General features: G+C 43.1%; 2 protein-coding genes across 4 annotated transcripts in view; one reads left to right on the top strand and one right to left on the bottom strand.

Moving 5' to 3' along the window:
* Window positions 1-19,463, top strand: part of LOC100704734 (glutamate receptor ionotropic, kainate 5) — a 218,909-nt gene that overhangs the window by 28,673 nt on the left and 170,773 nt on the right. The gene's annotated exons all lie outside the window — the stretch shown is intronic.
* On the bottom strand, window positions 6,709-10,256 carry LOC109196392 (uncharacterized). 2 transcript variants are annotated; one of them, XM_025902100.1, is made up of 4 exons: window positions 9,615-10,256; window positions 8,086-9,121; window positions 7,920-7,989; window positions 6,709-7,392 (listed from the first exon to the last, which is right to left on the bottom strand). In XM_025902100.1, the coding sequence occupies exons 2-4, from the start codon at window positions 8,893-8,895 to the stop codon at window positions 7,271-7,273; spliced, it is 1,002 nt and encodes a 333-aa protein (XP_025757885.1). In that variant the 5' UTR covers window positions 8,896-9,121; window positions 9,615-10,256; the 3' UTR covers window positions 6,709-7,270. The 2 variants fall into 2 exon arrangements, with proteins under 2 accessions (XP_025757885.1, XP_025757886.1); XM_025902101.1 differs by having other exon boundaries at window positions 9,702-10,256.

Raw genomic sequence — 19,463 nt, 5'->3', positions numbered from 1 at the left:
TGGTGGAGACATTGATCATGTGATCGGTGTCGGCGGGTGTCTGGGCATTATGTATCTGCAGACTGTGTGTGTGTGTATGTGCATGTGCGTGTGCGTGTATGTGCGTGTGTGTGTGCGTGTGTGTGCACTGCAGCAGCATCCTCCCTGTTCACATAACTAAATATGGACGCTGTGACCTTTCCATGAAACACACTAATTCCTCCCGGAGGCTCTGATCTCTCATCGATCCTGCCTCTTAACTTTACTTCAGGCAGGAAATGAAGATGAAAGGCTTCAGAATATGAAGTGTAACAAAAAGCAGCTCCTGCTCGATACATGGAACACAGCCTGGCCCCGCTCGACCCCGAATATGAACCCCTGCTACCCTTTAATGAGCTCACTCTCTGCAAAACACTGAAAACTGGGAGCATCATCTGTTTGTTTGTTTCCACTTTTACTGGCAAACACACGATGCTGTGTACGTGAACTACTTTGTGTGTTAAGATTTGGAAATTCATTGGTCCACGCACTGGTTACACATACTGTAGTTATCGGTCATAAGTTGGTGGTACTGTGATAGTTTGTGGTACTTCTACTAAAACATCATTGGTGTTTATGTGTTTCCCAAGAAGACGGCAGCGACACTCGCAGCAGTTAGGACACACACACACACACACACACACACACACACACACACACACACAAAGCCAATGCAGTTTGTTCCTTCGCAGTACAGACTGCATCACATACAGCAGAACCAGATGATGCTACACGGTGAAGTGAGAGAGGATTTCTGCTTTTCTTTATCCACCAAGCAGAGATTTGTGCTCCTTCCTGCCCAGGTGTCTCCACTCGTTCCTCTCTCAGGTAGTCCACAGCTTTGAGACCAGAGGAAGCTGATGCTTACCCCTCCATCAGTGCTGCTTTGTGCCATAGCTTTCATGACGCCACCAAAACCGGCATATTCGTACCGTTTCCTGCTTCTAGTACAGACACTTAGAAAGAGGCAGCAAAATAATGTGAAGTCTGTCTAACGGTGATGGGATGATAATTAATGGGTCTTCATGTGGGGGGGCTGCGGGACGGTGCTTTAAAAGCTTAAGCAGACAAGAAAGTCTTAGAGTTCCTCCAACTTTTCAGATAATTGTTTCGCAGCAATCGATGCTAACGAGCAGTGAGGAATGAGCTGTGATTATTCAGACGCCGCAGAGGCTCCACAGACGTTCGTGCTGCGGGCCCCGGGTACGTTCACGTAACCAATGGCAACGATTTAAAGAAATCAATTAGCGAGTCCTGCTGACGCTTCAAATCTGTGGCCTGCAGTCCCACTAAAACTAGGAAAGTCACTACGGGTCGGTTATTGCCAGATTCACCTCGTGGAAAGGAACAGCAAATTGTGATTAGGCTCCTGGGGGATTGTGGGTAAGTTTGACGGGGAAAGCGCGTTAACGAACAGGACCGAGAGCTTTTCAAGCAGCTGTGGAGGCAGATTCACTGATAACTCACAGATCGCTTATGATCGCGTGTCACTATGACCTTCCTGACATCACTGTGACATCAGTATTTTCTCCTTTGTCTTTCTGACTTGACGAAGAATTTACAAAGCAGTGTTTGAAAGGCTCTGAAATAGTTTGCAGCCCTGTGACCCCTCGGTGCTACGTCTCTGACCCAAAGGTGCAAATCGTCCCCACAAACACCTCACATGGGACCGGGTGATGTGTGTTTGAAGATCAGCTTGTTGGGTTTTTAAGAGTTTGCAGAGTGGCTGCTATTTTCAGAGCGAGCTGCTTTGTGAACACTTCCACTTCCCCGCTGACCTTAAACCCCTGCAAAAAGCAAACGTCTGTATTCAACCGACCTGCATTTCACAGGCGTGCATCACTGCTGCGTCTGCAGGTAATACTTCGGCCGAGGAGGGAGACCAGGAACCTTTCATCTTATTTTTACCTCAGGTTGTTCTCTCACCAGACACAGCCTGAACTGTGTGCATGGCATCGTGTGTCATTAAAAACACACCATCTTCACTCAACACCTCTCCATATTTGGCTTTATCTACCCCATCGTCTACTTCCCAAAAATAAAATCCAACGGAAGTTTTTGGATTAAGCGCTGCACACAATGTAGAGGCACAAGTATGAGACGAGATGACGTCTGCTGAGCTCAAGTCATCAAAGAAATCCCTCCAGAGGTGCACGAGAAGAAGACGTGCAGGACTGACGACATGTAAATCAGGTACGCTTGTTTTCATTGTTACGGGCCCATCGCTGGACTGATCACACCTGCGTCAATGATGATTGGCTGATGACCCAAACTGAGCTGAGTGTGAGGCGCTGGGTGAGTTCTCTTTGTGAAAAGCTCAACAAGCTTGACATCCCAGAATACTTCCACAGCTCCGGAGCAAGACTGGAAGGTTGGTAGTTTGAGTCTCAGCTCCATCAATCTGCCCATCTTCACTAATAAAGACACTGAAGTGCTGCTTTATGAGTCTTTGTAGGAGAGCAATGATTTGAAAACACACACACACACAAACACACAGACTGAGCTGTTTAGTCAACATTGCTCAGTGGAGCATCGCAGCACTGCTGGCTGCTTTGCTGCAACACATGGAGGAACCAGCTCTGCAACACACACACACACACACACACACACACACACACTTGTCTCCTGGCTGCGCTGCAGGCGGAGGATGGATGTTTGGGGTCAGAGCTGCTGGAGTTTGTCGTGTTCTGGCTTGTGTGTGACCATATGTGTGTGTGTCTGTGCGTGTGTGTGTTTGTGTGTGTGTCCTGTCAGATTGAATCTGTGTTTCTGCCAGGTTTTCAGAGGAGCAGCTCACCTGTAGCTTCTGTGTTCACCACAGCTGACACACTCTCACATGAGTTGTGATCAGAGCAGCGTCAGGAAACAAACTCCTGCTTAATACGTCTGCAGCTCAGCACACACACACACACACACACACACACACACACACACAGACTCTGATAAATGAAGAGTGAGTATCGGAAGTATCGTTAACAGAATTCAGAGCTGGGAATGATTGAATTAATCTTCAGGTGTGTGTGTGTGTGTGTGTGTGTTTGTGTGCATGTGTGTGTATGTGCGTCAAACAGCAGCAGTGTTACTGAGAAACAGCTCTCTGCCAATGAACAGTCGTGACTCCTGGTTTGTGCAGAGAGTGAGACCATGGACTGACAAAGCTCTAAAACCAAACGCAGGGTGATGGTAGCTCGCTGGGGTCTGCATCGTGTGCTCCAGTACAGAAGGTCAAAGAGTCAGGAAGACCGACACATGGGATGCTAACAGCATCACCCTGATGGTAGCCTCCATCAGTCACAGTCAGAATATGGTCTTTGTTTTTTTCTTACTAAATAAATGACTGAGAGCAGTTATTAAAACTGCCGCTGGCCCTGCAGATCTTCAGGTATTTAGCTTGCTGCATACTACTTTACTCCCAGAGGAGAAAGTGTAACATGTTGTTATGAACGTTGTGTGGCGCCTCTGCTGGTTTTCAGTGACACTTTAAACAGTTTACTGGTTAAACGGGTTTAAATTTCGTTTCATGTGGAATGAAAAAGGTTTAAAAAATCTTAGATTTAATTTAACCTCAGAATATTTAATTAATATTCTAAAAAGCATCTCAAAATGTAAAACGCTGAGTCGAGTTAATGAATCGCTCTTTAATGCGTTAACGTGCGCTGATTGGTTTCTGCACATTACCGACTTTTATTGCGTTTTCTTCCCATTGAAGGAGACGCGTGAACGTCTGTTATTCCGGTACCGGCTGCTCCCAGGAGGAGGGGAAAACGACATGTTAACAGAGAGGGAGAGACAACATCCACCTCTCTTTATGTTTCACGCTCACCGCTGAGCACAGCAGGAGTGCTGCTCCTCACTGGGAGGCATCATTATGGATCTCCATCTCTGCGCCGATCGTCCCACGGCGGCTCGGCAGGAGCGAGCGACCTCGGAAGACGCGTCTCTGCCGCTTAGCTTTGTTTTCTCTCTGAGTGGAGCGAAGGGGAGGATCACTGGATTTGTTCGGGAAAAGGAATATTCCCATTTTTTCCAATTTGACCTTGCTTAACCGCAGCCGGTAGCGCTGTGGGTGTGCAGGTTTTCAGCCTGTTGCTGTGTGTGTGTGTGTGTGTGTGTGTGTGGGGGGGGGGGGGGGGGGGGGGGGGGCTGTAGCCCCACAGCACAGCTGACCTCAACCACACGCATGACGGAGCATCGTGTAAGTGCACAAAAAGTAGTCAGCGATTCCCACATCCACCCGAGCACCATTTGTTCCTTCCATCCTTCAGTTTTCTGAAGCACTTCTTCAGGTTGGTGCCTGAAACAGTCTGACAGCAGACGTCGCAGTGCAGCCGCTCTCATTCTGTTCAGCGTAGACTCCGTCAGCACAGACACAGTCCTACTTTCAAGCCTCCTCAGCCCAGAAAGCCCAGCTTCTCACCACACCTCGTTCTCTGACACATTTAGGCTGCTGGGCTTTGGCAGTGTCACGTTAGCGGTTCGAATACAACCGCTTTTCTTTGTTTGTTTGTTTCCCACACTGTTCATCTCCACTTTACGGTAACATACTGGCGTCACTGTTGCCAGCGTCATACCGTGACGCCGTGTTACGGTAGCTTACCGTTCTGCAGGATGATGCCGTTTTTTGCTGTTGTGGTATAATACTCTTGGACAAATTATGGTAACGCACCGTAGCTTTTTTTACATAGCTTTTTTTTTACGACATAACGGTATCTCACTGGCGTCACTGTCGCCAGTGAGATACCGTTATGTCGTTATGACGTAAATTACGTCAACAAAGTAACATCATATTGTGATTAAGAAATTGGTATACTACCGTTTATTCATGGTATGTCACTTTAAGCCCGCTGCAAGGTAATAAACTGCGATATATTTACCAGTAACTTACCGTTATCACGCATCATCAGTACCAAAAATATTCATCTCTGCTAGAGGATACCGTGTTCCTACAGGCGGTCATTTACTGTTTACCACGTCGTAATTTACCGTAATTTAAGGAAACAGTAACATACTGTAAGAGACTGGAGGGTTCAAAAAAATTATACTGTATAAAAAAAATGTAGCATTTATTTATTTATATATATTTTTATATAAAAACATATATATACAGTGTTGGGAAGGTTACTTTTAAAATGTATTCCACTACAGAATACTGAATACATGCCCCAAAATGTATTCTGTAACGTATTCCGTTACGTTACTCAATGAGAGTAACGTATTCTGAATACTTTGGATTACTTAATATATTATCGTGCTGTTTACAACTACGTGAATGTACTATTGCTGTGATTTATTACTGATACTGAAGGTCCGCGGCCTTTACAGTAGTAAAGGGACCTCTGACTAATACGGTGGGTTCCGTGTCGGGCTGGTAGCTGAAAAATAGCTTTACTTTGTTGTCTGGGTCAACTTTGCTTGCCAGAGACAGAGAGAGGCGTTGAAAGGCTGCTCCAACAGAACTTATTTTTTCCGGAGGAAAACACGAACACAGCGTACAGTCGAGTCTTAATAGCTTACTTACAGCTGGGCTCGTCAGGCACTCTTCTTGGCTGCAGTGGTTATTATTATATTTACATGCTTCCAGCTCCCGTTTTTGCTCCGTGACAGCTCGGACTTTTCCTTTCTCTCCCTCCCTCGCTCACAGACACATAACGGGTATGGCAGTCCATTCTCCCTGCAGCACGGACTACACTGCCCATGATGCTACATTCTTTAGGGCCATGCCTGTAGCATTCTGCCTTTTAGCTTAGCACAACAACAACAACAACAAAAAAGTGCTCTCTCACCCAGGAAACACGCAGAGACAGAGCGCGTCACCGTGTAACCATGGCAACCGTAACGCTGCCGCCTGGTACAACATTACGTAGCTGTCAAACAAAGCCAAACAGTCCTGACCCGCGACAATATGAAACAGGAAAGTACCGCCGTGTATTCCATTTATTTCAACAAAGTAACTGTATTCTGAATACCACCTTTTTAAACGGTAACTGTAACGGAATACAGTTACTCATATCTTGTATTCTAAATACGTAACGGCGGTACATGTATTCCGTTACTCCCCAACACTGTATATATATATATATATATATATACACACACTATTGATCGATTGATCGAGATAGATAGATAGATAGATAGATATAATTCATGTGCTTTACACCACTTTTTATTTCTGTTCTGATTTTCCTCTGCAGAAATACACATTTCCAAAATCAAAAACTGAAAAGAACTGAAAACATTTTGATTGAGGAAGCATTTGTTTTTACCCCTGTATTTCCTCAGATGGTTGTACAAACAATAACAATATTATGTCATATTCATATCATAAAAGCCAACATGTGCTCAAGTGATGAGTTTTCTTAGTTATATTTTGTAGGGTCTTAAACCTACACTGTGAAGTGCCCTGGCATTCATTTTGTTGGCACCATACACATAAACTGAATTGAAATGAATAGAACATCAAGCCCCAAACTTCTGCCTCTATATACACTTTGTCCAAAATACTGGCTCACACCACCAAATCAATGCACAAAGCAGGGTCCACAAGGACATGGATGAGCATGTGTGGCGTGAAGGAACTTGACTGACCTGCACTGAACCCTGACCTTGCTTTGTGGACTGAGTTCATTGATTTGTAGGGTGAGCCAATACATGTGACAACTAAAGTGTAAGTAGCTGAAATAACTTTTTAACAAACGGGTAAAAGAAGGAAAAAAAAATCAAAACTGTTGCACTCAAAAAACCTATTGGACAGAGACAGCGTCTTGTAAGATGGCAAGAGAGCTTGTCTTCATTGTTGTTCGTCTTGTGTAAATGTCCAGAAAGCATGGGCCACAGATCATCTGTGGAGACACAGGTAACAACACATTGGTCACTTAAATTATACAAGAAATTCACTATAAATGGCAACAACAGTTACCTAATTTGAAGTTTTCCACTCAAATTCAATAAGCCGCTGGAGGAAAGTTGTGATATGAAGGTTAATGTGAACAACCTTTCGCTTCACAGTGGTCCCAGTCTTTCTGCTTGTCCCAACCTTGGAGGTACATTTTGTTCCCTCTTCATGGTTTATCCTTACAAAAAACCTTAAAGCATGCCACAATAAATAGTAACATACAGTAACATTGAGTTGTGATGTGAAACAATGACCTACTTAGGGATAATTTATTCATCATCTATCACTATTAGCTAACTGTTCAAACATACCTCTGAATTAGTTCCAGTGTTGCACACGCTGACTCCTGGTATTCCAGGTTCAATACATAGAATGAACCAAAGAAGACATCGCATCAGCAAAGGTGTTCTCTTCGTCCAGCTCAACAATTACACGTCCCTCTGCACTCACCATCCAGCAGGTGGCGGTCATTGAACTTTGTCCTTAAATGTATAGGGGCAACATGTTGTCATTATGCAACATAAAATAATTTCAATACTTCACTTCTTCACACTGTCTAGATAATCAAAGAGCAAATAGCTATGTACAGTTAATCATTAATGGCCTTATGTAGTCCATGTTAACATGTTATAATTGTACATAATTGGGAATTATTCTGCACATTAAACACACCTAACAAAGAGTCAGCCCAATTAAATTACCATCAACTGAGTTCCATCAACTGTATGGTTATTTTGGAGTTTATAGTTTGTGCTGCTGTTAAACTTTACAGTATTGACTTCAGTATTTCTGCTGTTGGTGTAGCTAGATTACCTTATTGATCAGTAATATGTAATGTGAAATGTGATATTGTTACTTTGCTGGATTCACTGAGACACATGTCCAACAACCTCGGTTTATAAAGGAAATTACAGAAATGTGAGCTAAATAAACAGAGACTGGATACCTGTCTGCCAAACAGAAACTGTAATATGGTCTAATCAGTTCTATTTCAATAATGACTTCTTACCAAGCATAATCAGCCTCGGGGTGATTGGCAGGTTGCTCTCTGCTTCAAGGGACATCCTGGTAGATGTTTCCTGCCAGAAAAAGGACCAAAACATTTTATGTAACAAAAAAAAAAACAGGACAGCAAGCAACAGCATTAAACCTAGAGCTGTATTAAAGAAGCTTACATCTGCTAAGACAAAGAGGGAGTCTTCATCTTCCTTGTAATACTTCATCATGAGAAGTATGGCTGCTGTGCCAACCTTGTTGTTGGTCAAAACTCCCTCACTTTCTATCTGCTGAAGAAGTGTCCTTATACCAAGGTTCCATTTGAGCTTCTGGCTGGAGAAATAGTTAATAATCCTTCTGCCTTTGGTTATGAGGGCCTGACTTAAGCACTCACTGATATCAATACCTGTGAGTTTGTAAAAGTGGTTCGAAAGACCTTTCCGAGTAAACAAGAATGGCCACTGCTCCTGAATTTCAGCTACTGAAAGTGAGCGACAACTGTTGATAAGCTGGCGCTGAGAAATATATGTGAGGCACATGAAATCATCCACATCAGGTCTCTCCACAGCTCCAGGTCCTTCTGAATTAAAAATTGTTAACAAGATGTGTTTCTTTTCCTCTAAAGAAGCTGGCGTTTCCCCCTCAGGAAGTTCAACTGGTTGCCAATTAATACAACCATAGCTATCAACAAGGCATCTAACTTTTTTAGGTGAGGTTACATTACTGTTGGGACTGCAGTCTTCCTCATTCCTGGTTCTCTTTGTTTGACGAAGTCTATGTGTTGTATTATCTCGATTAACATGTTCAACTCTAGATTTGATGCTTCTTAGTAGTGAATAATGTCCACAACCCAGTCTTTCTCCCTTTTCAGTAAAATCTGCAAATGTTTGAGGGTATCTGTTTACAATGATCTTAGCAACCTCTTCACAAGATGCACGTTTAGGGTTCCTGCAGTGAACTTGCATGGCCTCCACAACAATTCTAACCATACTTCTCCTGTCCTCTGGATGAGCTCTGTCTCCTCTTGCGGCAGTCGGAGTGGAAATCTTTCCCAAGGAATCTGTAAGTGTGAGACCCAAGAGCTGGAGTAATGGTTGTACATAGTGGTGGACGTGGAGGAGGAGGGGTGAGGTGGATGGCTTGATGTTTCAGCTGATGCAGCAGGGCAAAGCTCCAGAGTAATGGTGTCATTCAGGTTCTCTGGTCTGTTGCCATCTAAAAAAAAAAGGAAAAAGAGAGATAATTGGAAAAGCAACTTTATATGGCTATTTCAACAAATATGTCCTCACTAAAAGATGAACCCTGCATTTAGGATTGAGTACTAACAGAAAGGCAGTTTAGGGGACCCTGTCTAAAGATGAAAATCAATCCCAGGACTGCAGAAGAACTACAAACTCAAGGACTTGCATTGAAAAGTTGAAAAATACACTATATTTTACAGTTTGTCACAATTTCAAACCCTTAGTCCTACCATTACCAATGAAAGGTTACTGGTGTTAGATTCAGTGTCTACTTTTGTTTATGTTATCCAAGTTAATTAACTACCAGACAATGTGAGCCCCAAAAAGCTCTTCAATATCATACTGTCTAAGTACATGTGTAGAATGGTATGGTGAAGAAAAAAGAAGCTAATCAGTGACATATGAGTCTATGAGTGACCTTCAAATCATAGACTCAAGTCTATGATTTGTACAGAACCTACACAAACCTCCTTTAAATGCAAGAAGTAGTTTACGTATTTGAATTGGTGTGAGAAAGGGTTTGAGATCTTCCACCTCCACAAACAAAAGATCACTTTTTTGTTGTACACCAATAACGTCCGTCAGATGTTCTACAATGCAGATTATTTTCTCTCTGTCTAGTGTCGGCAGGAGGCTTGTGAGTTCCTCTTCAATTTCCATCCCTGATTGAAAAACAGTAATTAAAATGCAATTGAAACTTATTTTTCACATGTAACAAATCTTTTCATTCCCCAGACAGTAAGATAACAGTTCTAACTGTCAGAAGGCTTCATTTGTAGAGACCTGCACCCACAGTTCAAGTACCAGAATTATATTGTGAACAGGTGAGAAAGTGTTTTGAGAGTTGAGGTTTATTATCTATTGACCCTTTTCACTCACGGTTTGAACAATTTCCTTTTTTAAATTAATGATTTACCCCACTTACTCTATTCAAAAGGTAAAAGACATTACACAAGAATTTTTGACAGATTCTTGTTTTAAAACATCAATCATTTGTTTCATTGTTGTTTTAATTTCACAGTTAAAGCACTGCAATGCATGCTGGGTATTTACTTGTACTTCTTAGTAAACCTCAGGTATACTTCAAATAAACTACAAACTACATAGTATACTACTAGCACTACTATACTACAAGTATAGACTAAATGTACTTATACTTTTCTGTATACTTCTAACTGTACTTAAAGTATGCTTAAATGTAATTTGGTCTAAAAAATCAAGAAAATACATACAAAGTGAACTAAAGGTATACTTGCTTGTTTTCTAGTTTTTAAAGTATACTTATACTTAAATATTCTTTTTTGTAAGAGTGAGACTGGTTGTTTGAAACAAAGTGGACTGTAATAATGTTTCACATTGTTTGAATAAACAAATACATTTTTTAATATATGAGGCTCAATTCAAGAAATTCCATTTTAGTGTGGCTGCAATATACTCCTTAAGTTAAAAATGATGCTGTATGTTGTAGTTTATATGTTGTACTACTCTCACAGTGAATTGCATTTTATAGTAATACACTCTGAATGAGGATTTAAGTAATTACTCTTAGATCTACAGTAGAAAACAACAGAAATCCGGATGGTGTAATAGTATAATCTCAGTAACATCACCAATTGTTACATTTGCTGTATTTTACAGCTGTTTCCATGAGTACGGTGAGTTACCGTAAAAATAATGTAATCTCATGGAATTTTCCCACAATTACTTGCAAATTACAGTACTAAACTGCAAACATCCTTTAGAGTTTTTTACTGTTGATTTTGCAGTACTAAGCTATGGAAATTACTGCAAAGGCTAACAGTGCAGCATGCATCAGAGGACTGGCGGCCGGCAGCTTAGTCGTTTACAGCTCTCCTGAGAGTTCACTCAGACCTGTTTGGGTGAGAGCTCGCAGCTGCTCAGGATTTCAAATGAGCTGGTGAAAAAGCTTGTTTACCTGCTTTGCTCTTCGTCACGTTTCAACCTGAGCTAAGTGTTGCACCGCGTCAGTATGTCGTTGCACATAAAAGCCAACAGCTGAAAGAAGTCATGATGTGAAACTGACCAAAGCGTTCGCTGGCTTTCTGTAGAGCTGCATCAACATTGGATGAGTCGCTGGCTGACACGACGTTCGATACTCAAACGCGGTGAGAGAAAGTTGTGCAGATTTGTTTACTGTGTTTGTGGTGCTGAAATCAGCTCTTTGATGTTGAGCTGATCAAAATATCTAAATCATAAATGAGATCATTTAGTTGGTGTCAGAGGCTGTTAAAGCGTCACTCAGCTGAACCTGCTAAAAAGTCTTTGATTCTGTCAAAGCCAAAGAAAGTCATTGAGGTTATTAATTCAGGACTGGTGGTCTGAACACAACAGCATAATAGTGCGTAATTAGCCCAATCAGGTACATTGTTGCTAGGCTTCCAGAGAAGCCTGCGGTGTGTATTTGCTGTGCACTGGCGCTGCTGTTAATGACTGGAGCTGCTGTTAGCCCCTCAGCTACTGGGAAATCGCAAATCAGGCGCTCTGAGTCACAGCTCTGTTCAAAGCTAATAGAGTGAATTCAGGGACAGGTTGTTGTTGTTGTTGTTTGTGTTCGGTCCCCTCAGCGATATTGACACGAAATAAGCAGGCGGTGCACGGCGGCCTGGGTACAGCTGCAAACACAAGAAGGCAGAGCATCAATTAAAGGTGAAGCCTCCTCGTGTCTGTTTCCACAGATCTCTGTACGGCCAAGGAAATGTTCAAATCAGCATTGACAGGGAACAGAGTTGTGATTTTTCCATCCACGTGATGGTGAAAGTTTCAAGATCAGTGGAGATTTAAGCCAATCAGAGGAAAGTTGGGCGGATGGTCTTAAAGTAGGTGAAGCTAAAACGTGGTGTCATAGTGTCTGAACCAAGGCCTAGGACAGATTAGTTTGGACGGTGGGTCATACAAAGCTAGTCTAGTGAAGTGCAAGAAGAAAGCAAATGGACCCGGAAATAAGCAAAGAGCTGGGAAGTGCAACCCTGAAAAGCGGATGGATGGACAGAAACGGGCAAAACATTTTAAGATTTCTTCACCAACCAGGCATCAGCCTCAAACTCAAACCTGACACATGGCCAGAGTTTGCCAACTGCAGCCAGATATACCAGATTCTCAATCCCATCAAAGGGAGCGCCCAAATTACAAGCCTGACTGGGAGTCTGTGCACCGCAGCCGGCACCGATCCTTTCACTCAGACGAGCCACGGCCGTTCTAACTCAGCTCCTGACTTTCAGGATTTTTGATGCAGAACCATGAGTCATGTCTCAGTAGGTCCTGGTAGCATTGTTGTACAGTGAATACACTTGATATGTTTGACTTCTCACTGCTGTTTCTGTCACAGACCGACAGCTTAATTTGTTTTGGGACACATTTAATGGAAGACAATGTGAAAACAGTGTAAAGTTTCTTTTTAAATTCTATTAAAAATCATCAGGACCTTATTCAGGATGGAGACACACTTGGTCTCTTCTCATGTTTTTACAGTACCCTGCTGTGACCACATGCCACTAACTCTTATTACGTCACTAATATAGGCTTTGACTCTGGATCTCTACGATTCTATTTGCCATCTTTCTTTTACAGCATTGCATTAGACTACACGGTAGTACGTGTACAGCTGTCATACTGCCCTGAGTAACGTCCCTCACACTGATTTTGAATTAATTTAAAGGCAGATCGTACCTGAGTAATCTGTACTCTGTGCTGTCTTTAACGTGATGGTTGATAATGTATACTTTATTGATCCCCGTGGGAAAATTTGTCATGGTCCTGAGTCTGTCTACTCAGTGTTTTGTGTTTCTTTGTATTATTTCCTGTGCTTGTTTATCCTGTTATATCTTTGGTTGAGGTTTGCCATTTGTTTAGGTTTTGTTCTGTGCCTGCCTGCTCCCACTTCTGTGTTCCCGCCGTCTGTCTATGGTGTCACTGTGTCCGCTCATGAGTCTGCCTGTCTAGTTCAGTGTCCTGTCTGGTTCTCTGTGTCTGTGTGTTTCCTGTTTTATTCTGAAAGTTTATGTCTCATGTCAGTGTGTTCAGTTTTACCTCTCCCCTGTCTCGTTAGCCTCATTTCTCCCAGCTGTGTCTCCCTCCTGTTGCCCACTTCCTCATTACTCCCCTGTGTATTTAAGCCCTGTGTTTTCCTGTGCTCTCTGTCGTGTCGTCTGTTTAATTCCATGTCAGTCTGCATGATTCTATGTTACCTGGTATTCATTTTGTGTCTCTCTGCCATCTCTCTTTGTGCATTTTGCTCCTCCTCCCGTGAGTGTCTGGCTTAAGTTTTGTTCTTTAGTTTTTCCCAGTTTAGGTTTGTTTACTCCCCGCTCTGCTCTTCCTGTGTTTTGTCACCTTATCACCGCTGTAATTAAACACTCACTCGCACCCCAGCCAGTACCTGCATTTTGGATCCTTTTTTCAATACTCCACACGACTGCTCCCCAGCCGTGACAAAATTCCTCTCTGCATTTAACCCATTCATTCAGTGAAGCAGTGGGCAGCCATTGGGTGCCCGGGGAGCAGTGTGTAGAGGCGGTACCTTGCTCGGGGGTACCTCAGGGTAGCCGTTCAGTGGGTTTGAACCCCCGACCTTCCGGGCCACCACTCTACCTACTGAGCTACTCCTGCCCCCCTGGTATCGTCTGCATAGCCGCTGATATGCAAATCTATCATCTGACAGTTGAGTTTAAGGTTAGAAAAAAAGTTAATTTGTTACAGATTCATGTTTTTTTTTAATTGCTGCTTTATTGTGAAAATATAATTAAGATTATTAGCGCTCATTATGTGAGAACAAGTTTGTGCACGCTGGTGCCACCTGCTGGCGCAGATGAAGATCAGTAACATTCCTAAATTTCCTTTCCGGAGTAGTTTAACATTGTGCTTGTTAGGATTTCAGTCCCTGATTTTCAGTCGTTTGCTGTGTTTGTTGGTCTGTATCGGCCTCCAGGACATAAATGGAGGCGATCGTGGCGCCACTGGGCAGTTCGTCTTGTAATCAGAAGGTTGCCGGTTCGAGCCCCGACTCCGACAGTCTCGGTTGTTGTGTCCTTGGGCAAGACACTTCACCCGTTGCCTACTGGTGGTGGTCAGAGGGCCCGGTGGTGCCAGTGTCCGGCAGCCTCGCCTCTGTCAGTGCGCCCCAGGGTGGCTGTGGCTACAATGTAGCTGCCATCACCAGTGTGTGAATGTGTGGATGTCTGGATATGTAAAGCGCTTTGGGGTCCTTAGGGACTAAGTAAAGCGCTGTACAAATACAGGCCAATTACCATAAATATTTGTCATCTTAGGCTGAAGACATTGAAACTTTCCTACTTTCAGCTATGTGACCAACATTCTGAGCTTGGGCTTTGTAGAAAAGATGTGACTTCAATGTTTGTACCTATCTGACTTTTCGAGGGTAACAAGCACACGTCAGCCTCCCCCAGGTAAACTGCAGGTTAGCAGAATTAATCGCCACTGCTTGTACCCACCTAATTAGGAGCGGCGTCATTACGTCGGTGCAGGAAGTGCAGAACGGTCCTCCATCAAACTCTTCCCACGTTGTGGCGATGACACACGGGGACCCTTATCATATCACAGAAGGGTCTGTATGCTGATCTCAGTGACGAGGCTAACGTCGGCTAATCAGCTAGGCTAAAAGTTCAGCCCAGGCTACAGTGTGGGCCACGACACATGACTGCTGTAATGGCCAATTAGAGCTGACACAGTATGGAGGAGTCAGACACGTGGAGGAGATTAGAGTCACGTCGGAGGGTGGGTCATCGCTCCGCTGGGAGGGGAGGAAGTGGGTGTAGGGTTTGATCTGTCCAGCGTTCCCCTCCGTATTTACAATCGAAAAGACGCCAGCTCTGAGATTCAGGAGCGGTACTCTGAAGTGACATGTCTGCTATGTTAAGATGTGTACGACACATAAAGCCATTTTCATAGAGGGAGAAGGTCCAGGTCTTTACACGATGTCATCCCTACAACTGATTCCTAATTTGTTCTTAAAGACAGAAATAAAATTTAAATGAGATGAAAACATCCAGCTGTTAGTTTCTGTGCTGAATTTTCCCTGTTTAGTGTGCAGAAGTGAATTTGAGTGCCGTGTTGGGTTTTCTTCAGTTTTGTTCAGCTTTTGGATCATAGTCTTTTTATTAACCCTGACAGAAGCCACATATTGTATTTAAGTGTATGGGAAAATGACCCAGTCATGACCCAATTCCAAATTTTCTGAACCCTTTCACGTCCAAAGTAAGATGGACAACACCGTGTAACCTACACAGTGGCTCATTGCTCCCCTGCCATTTGTAGATTGGTCACACCTGGTTTATACTTTCTTTAACTTTCCATGCACTGATGATGATGTCATGCACTGAAGCTTCTCACATATTCAAAGATCCCAAGTTTCACAATAAAGGATCCCAGATATTTTTTGGATCTTTCACAACAGAATTCAGTTTTTATTTAAAAGATAAGATAAGATAAGATGGCCTTTATTAGTCCCACAGGTGGGAAATTTGTTTTGTTACAGCAAAACAAAAGGATGAAATAACAACAGTGACCAAGAACACAGAGAATTAATCCACGTTTTTTTGTCACCATTAATAGTTTATGTCACATTTGGAAGGAAACCCAGCAGCTGAGTTGGTGCGATTGTCGAGGCTGATGATGAGGAGTCCATAAAGCACAGACTCTTCTTCAGTTACATTAAACACAAGTTGAACTGTTTGCCTTTTCAGCAGACTTTGATCTCATTACAGATTTATCTCATTGTCAGGGAGATGTTACACTAAAGCCTTTATTTCAGCTTTCCTCTGGATTCATCCTAAAGATGTTCAGATCTGTTCAACCTTAAGATCTGTGTTATTAGATGCCGTATGGTGCCATCTGGCTAATTATGATGGGAGATTTATTTAGTTGCATCGTTTGACCTTTGTCGGTCTGCTCCAGCTCAACTCGCCGTAATTATTCTTCAGAGACACAGTTTAACTTAAACATTTTATTATTGTCGTTTAAGTTATAGTAAAATGTGTCAGCTGTGAAGAGAGTTGCTGGATTTGTGAGTTTCGTTTGCCGAGGTCAACACTGGTATCTCCTAGGCTTGTAGTCAAGACCGCCTAAACCAAGAGCAAGACAATACCAAGACCAGAGGGTATCGAGATCAAGACCAAGACAAAAAAGGCATATTAATGTGTTTTTGTGATGCACTCGCTCAGCCCTCCTCACCGCTGTCTACTGTCTCACTCACTTACTGAGAAGACAGACGGATGCTCCACTTGACTGTCGCGTCTCTCACCCTCTCTGTTTTTCACATAATGATATTATCCTATATCCTCACATGTGATTGGCCACAATATGGAGGGATTGGAGCACAGCTGAGCCACTGTGCGAGAGCTGAGCAGCCAAAGGAAATTAAGTGAGGAGCCAGCTCTCGCTCAATGGGAGTCGACTCTTCTGATTCACTACAAAGCACTCTCTAAACACGGCTCTTAGAGCTGATGCTTTTGCACATGACACATTATCAAACGTTATGTTGTGTGTGATACTGTTGACTCCAAATCTCCCGACCACTATGTCGATCTGAGACACCAAGACCGAGACAGCGAGACCAAGACAAGACCAAGACCATGTAAAAGTGGTCTTGAGACATCCAACTCTAGTATCTCCATTTCTCTGCTCCATTATGACTCCTTTCACTCCTCATTCTCTGCCTTCTTTTCTCATTTCCTTTCCTTATCACATCTCTATCCTAGGTCTTCGTGCCACTCTAATTCTTCTCTCGATCTTTGATTTTTTTATATTTGTACTCAGCTGTAACTGAGCTGGGTAGTAGATGTAGTCACTTTCTTCCTTATCTACCACTCTCTTTTTCTATTGTCCTTTTTTTCCTCAGAGGATAAAAGGACACTACAATGACTTTGTTAGATCTTATTCATCTGGAGGAAATGCATAAACACATTCAAGCCAGCAGCAGCAGGAGGTTCTGGCCTGAAAACAAATCAGTAGTAAAAGAGGAGGTTTGGTACATTGCACACCACAGGCCTAAGTTTTATGTTTTCCATCACAAAAAGCTGACATTTCAAGCACCAGCGGTTTGAAGAAGAAACATGAGAACATCTCCTGAACATGGATTTTTGTGCTCCAGTGAAGATTTAAATCTGGAGTCTGGTTTCTCCTTAATTTTCCTGGTTACCACGGTGCCTAGTCCAGATAAGTCTTACAGCATCTGTTGTAATGCCAAAAGACTTTGATGATGGTCTATCAAACTACGTTTCACTTTAAAGACCTTGGCCTTGGAGGAGGTGTTCATCTCGCTGAGGTAAGAAAGCTGAGGTACAATCTTCACGTCACCCGAGGCTTCAGCGGCTGCGCTGATTACAGGCAGCAGTTTTATTCTATTTTGGGCGTCGCAGACTTGTGGATGTGCAGGATGCTGCAGAGGTTTGTTTTCTTTTATTTTAACCCAGAGCCTTCAGTGTGTTTTTTTCCCTCATAACAAAAACATATGACTGATCTGAAACAGCATTCCAGCTGGCGAGTTCTTGTAGTTGGATGGATGAGTAACCGTGTCAATGGGACATCTGTGTGCTCTCCTCTTTGTGCTTTTCATAAATAATCGTTTGAGCCTGACTGACAGTAAACAAAAAAATAGCCATTGTGCTAGCTGCATTAGGGAGCTCCAACCAGGGACGCCTGCCGGCTGACCTGATCACCAGTGTATTCATCCTCTCAGGCTGGTTGGTTTGTACTGGAGGGAGCAGCAATAAGACATGAAATATCCAGCACATGTACCTGAGCCCTGAGAAGGGAAACCTGTGCAGGACGGGAATGTTGAAAGCTGTAGCTGTGTCAGAGCTGGGATTATGCTCGTGCATGAATAACTTTCACCTGTGGCATCAACAGGTCCCACTGTTTGAGTTGGAGTTCACTTTGATGTAAAGGTTTTCTGTTCAGACGTGTCAGCAGACCCTCGGGGATGGATGGTTGGGCTAATGAGCTGGTAGAGGTTTCTGACACACACCCAACAATAGGTCATCTTGGAAAAAGCATGTCATACGTTCTGCGTTTAATAAACAGATTGGACCTGAGTTTAAAAAAACAGTATAGCTGCTGTAACTCTAAATCCTAAAGTGTTTTTTGGGGTTTTTTACTCTTTTATAAAGTGAAAAAAAGTCCAGTTTCAAATTGCTTGTTTGTTTTTTAATCCATAAGAAACCAGCCTGGATTAATGTATTAAGATCAAAACACAAACATGCTGTCGTTACATCATCAGCTGTCGTTATTAACAACACAGTCTTTACATGTTGGATTTACTTAATATGTTCTGGGCTTCTGCAGCTCTGATGGGGTTTGGACTGGAGGTGGGCAGAGAGCAAAAGCTCCAAGCGTCCTGTTTATTCTCCTGCAGTAAAGTACTCCACCATATTCAAACTAAAATTACTTACTTAAGAAGATTAGACAGAAAATGTGTAATCAACCAGGAACAAAGCTGGAGCGTGGAGAAATTGTAAATGTCAAAAATACACCCGACCATCCTCTGTGCAACTTTCAAGAGATGCTAAATCAGGCCACAGGACAATATTTGAGTAAAGCCTCCGTCACGCACCGAATCAGGAGCACCCTCGAGGAGCTGCTTTGAATATTTGGATCCCTTTTCAAGTGCAAATGTGTGTTGGAGGAAACCAGTGCAGAGAGAGTGCAGTCTGGTGGGGCTGTGAAGCTCTGATGAAGGCTGAAATGTGTTGGCAGCTGTTTTCCTCATTTTTTTTTCACAGTAGAATTTCCTCTTCCTGCCATGTGAGAGATGAGAGACGGAGTGCTGGAGGAAACCCAGTCTGAACAGACTGAACGCTTTCAGGTGACGGAGCTTCTTCTCAGTCCTCTTCAGCCTCATACATCAAAAGCAGAAGGCTGAGAAGCTCGGTGCTACACGGCAAAAAGACTCGTCCATTATTCGCTTGCTCTGGGTCTGGGCCCAGTCCTCCAAACGGGTCTGGCTCTCGGCTGGTGCTGGAAAGGATTCAGGTGACACAAATTATCACAGGTGGAAGAAAAATGGTGTTTAAAGATGCGATATGAAAGAATCTTAGCTTCTAAGTCTCTTTTAGCTGCTAGATGTTTGTACATGAAGGCAGCAGCCAGTGAAAAACCAAATCAACCTGAAGGGTAAAAAACAAAGTAGTGCAAGAAATGCAGCAGAGAGCAACACACGACGCCACTGTGTGTGTGTGTGTGTCTGTGTGTGTGTGTCTGACCGTGTCTGTGTGTGTAGTTTTGTTTGAGCTGCTGTGAACGGTTGTTGAGCTCACAGGTTACAGAGATCCGTGAGGCGGCTG

The sequence above is a fragment of the Oreochromis niloticus genome, linkage group LG22, assembly GCF_001858045.2.
Source record: "Oreochromis niloticus isolate F11D_XX linkage group LG22, O_niloticus_UMD_NMBU, whole genome shotgun sequence".
Taxonomy (NCBI): domain Eukaryota; kingdom Metazoa; phylum Chordata; class Actinopteri; order Cichliformes; family Cichlidae; genus Oreochromis; species Oreochromis niloticus.
The sequence above is the reverse complement of the archived record's forward strand: the minus strand, read 5'-3'. Positions and strand labels throughout refer to the sequence as shown.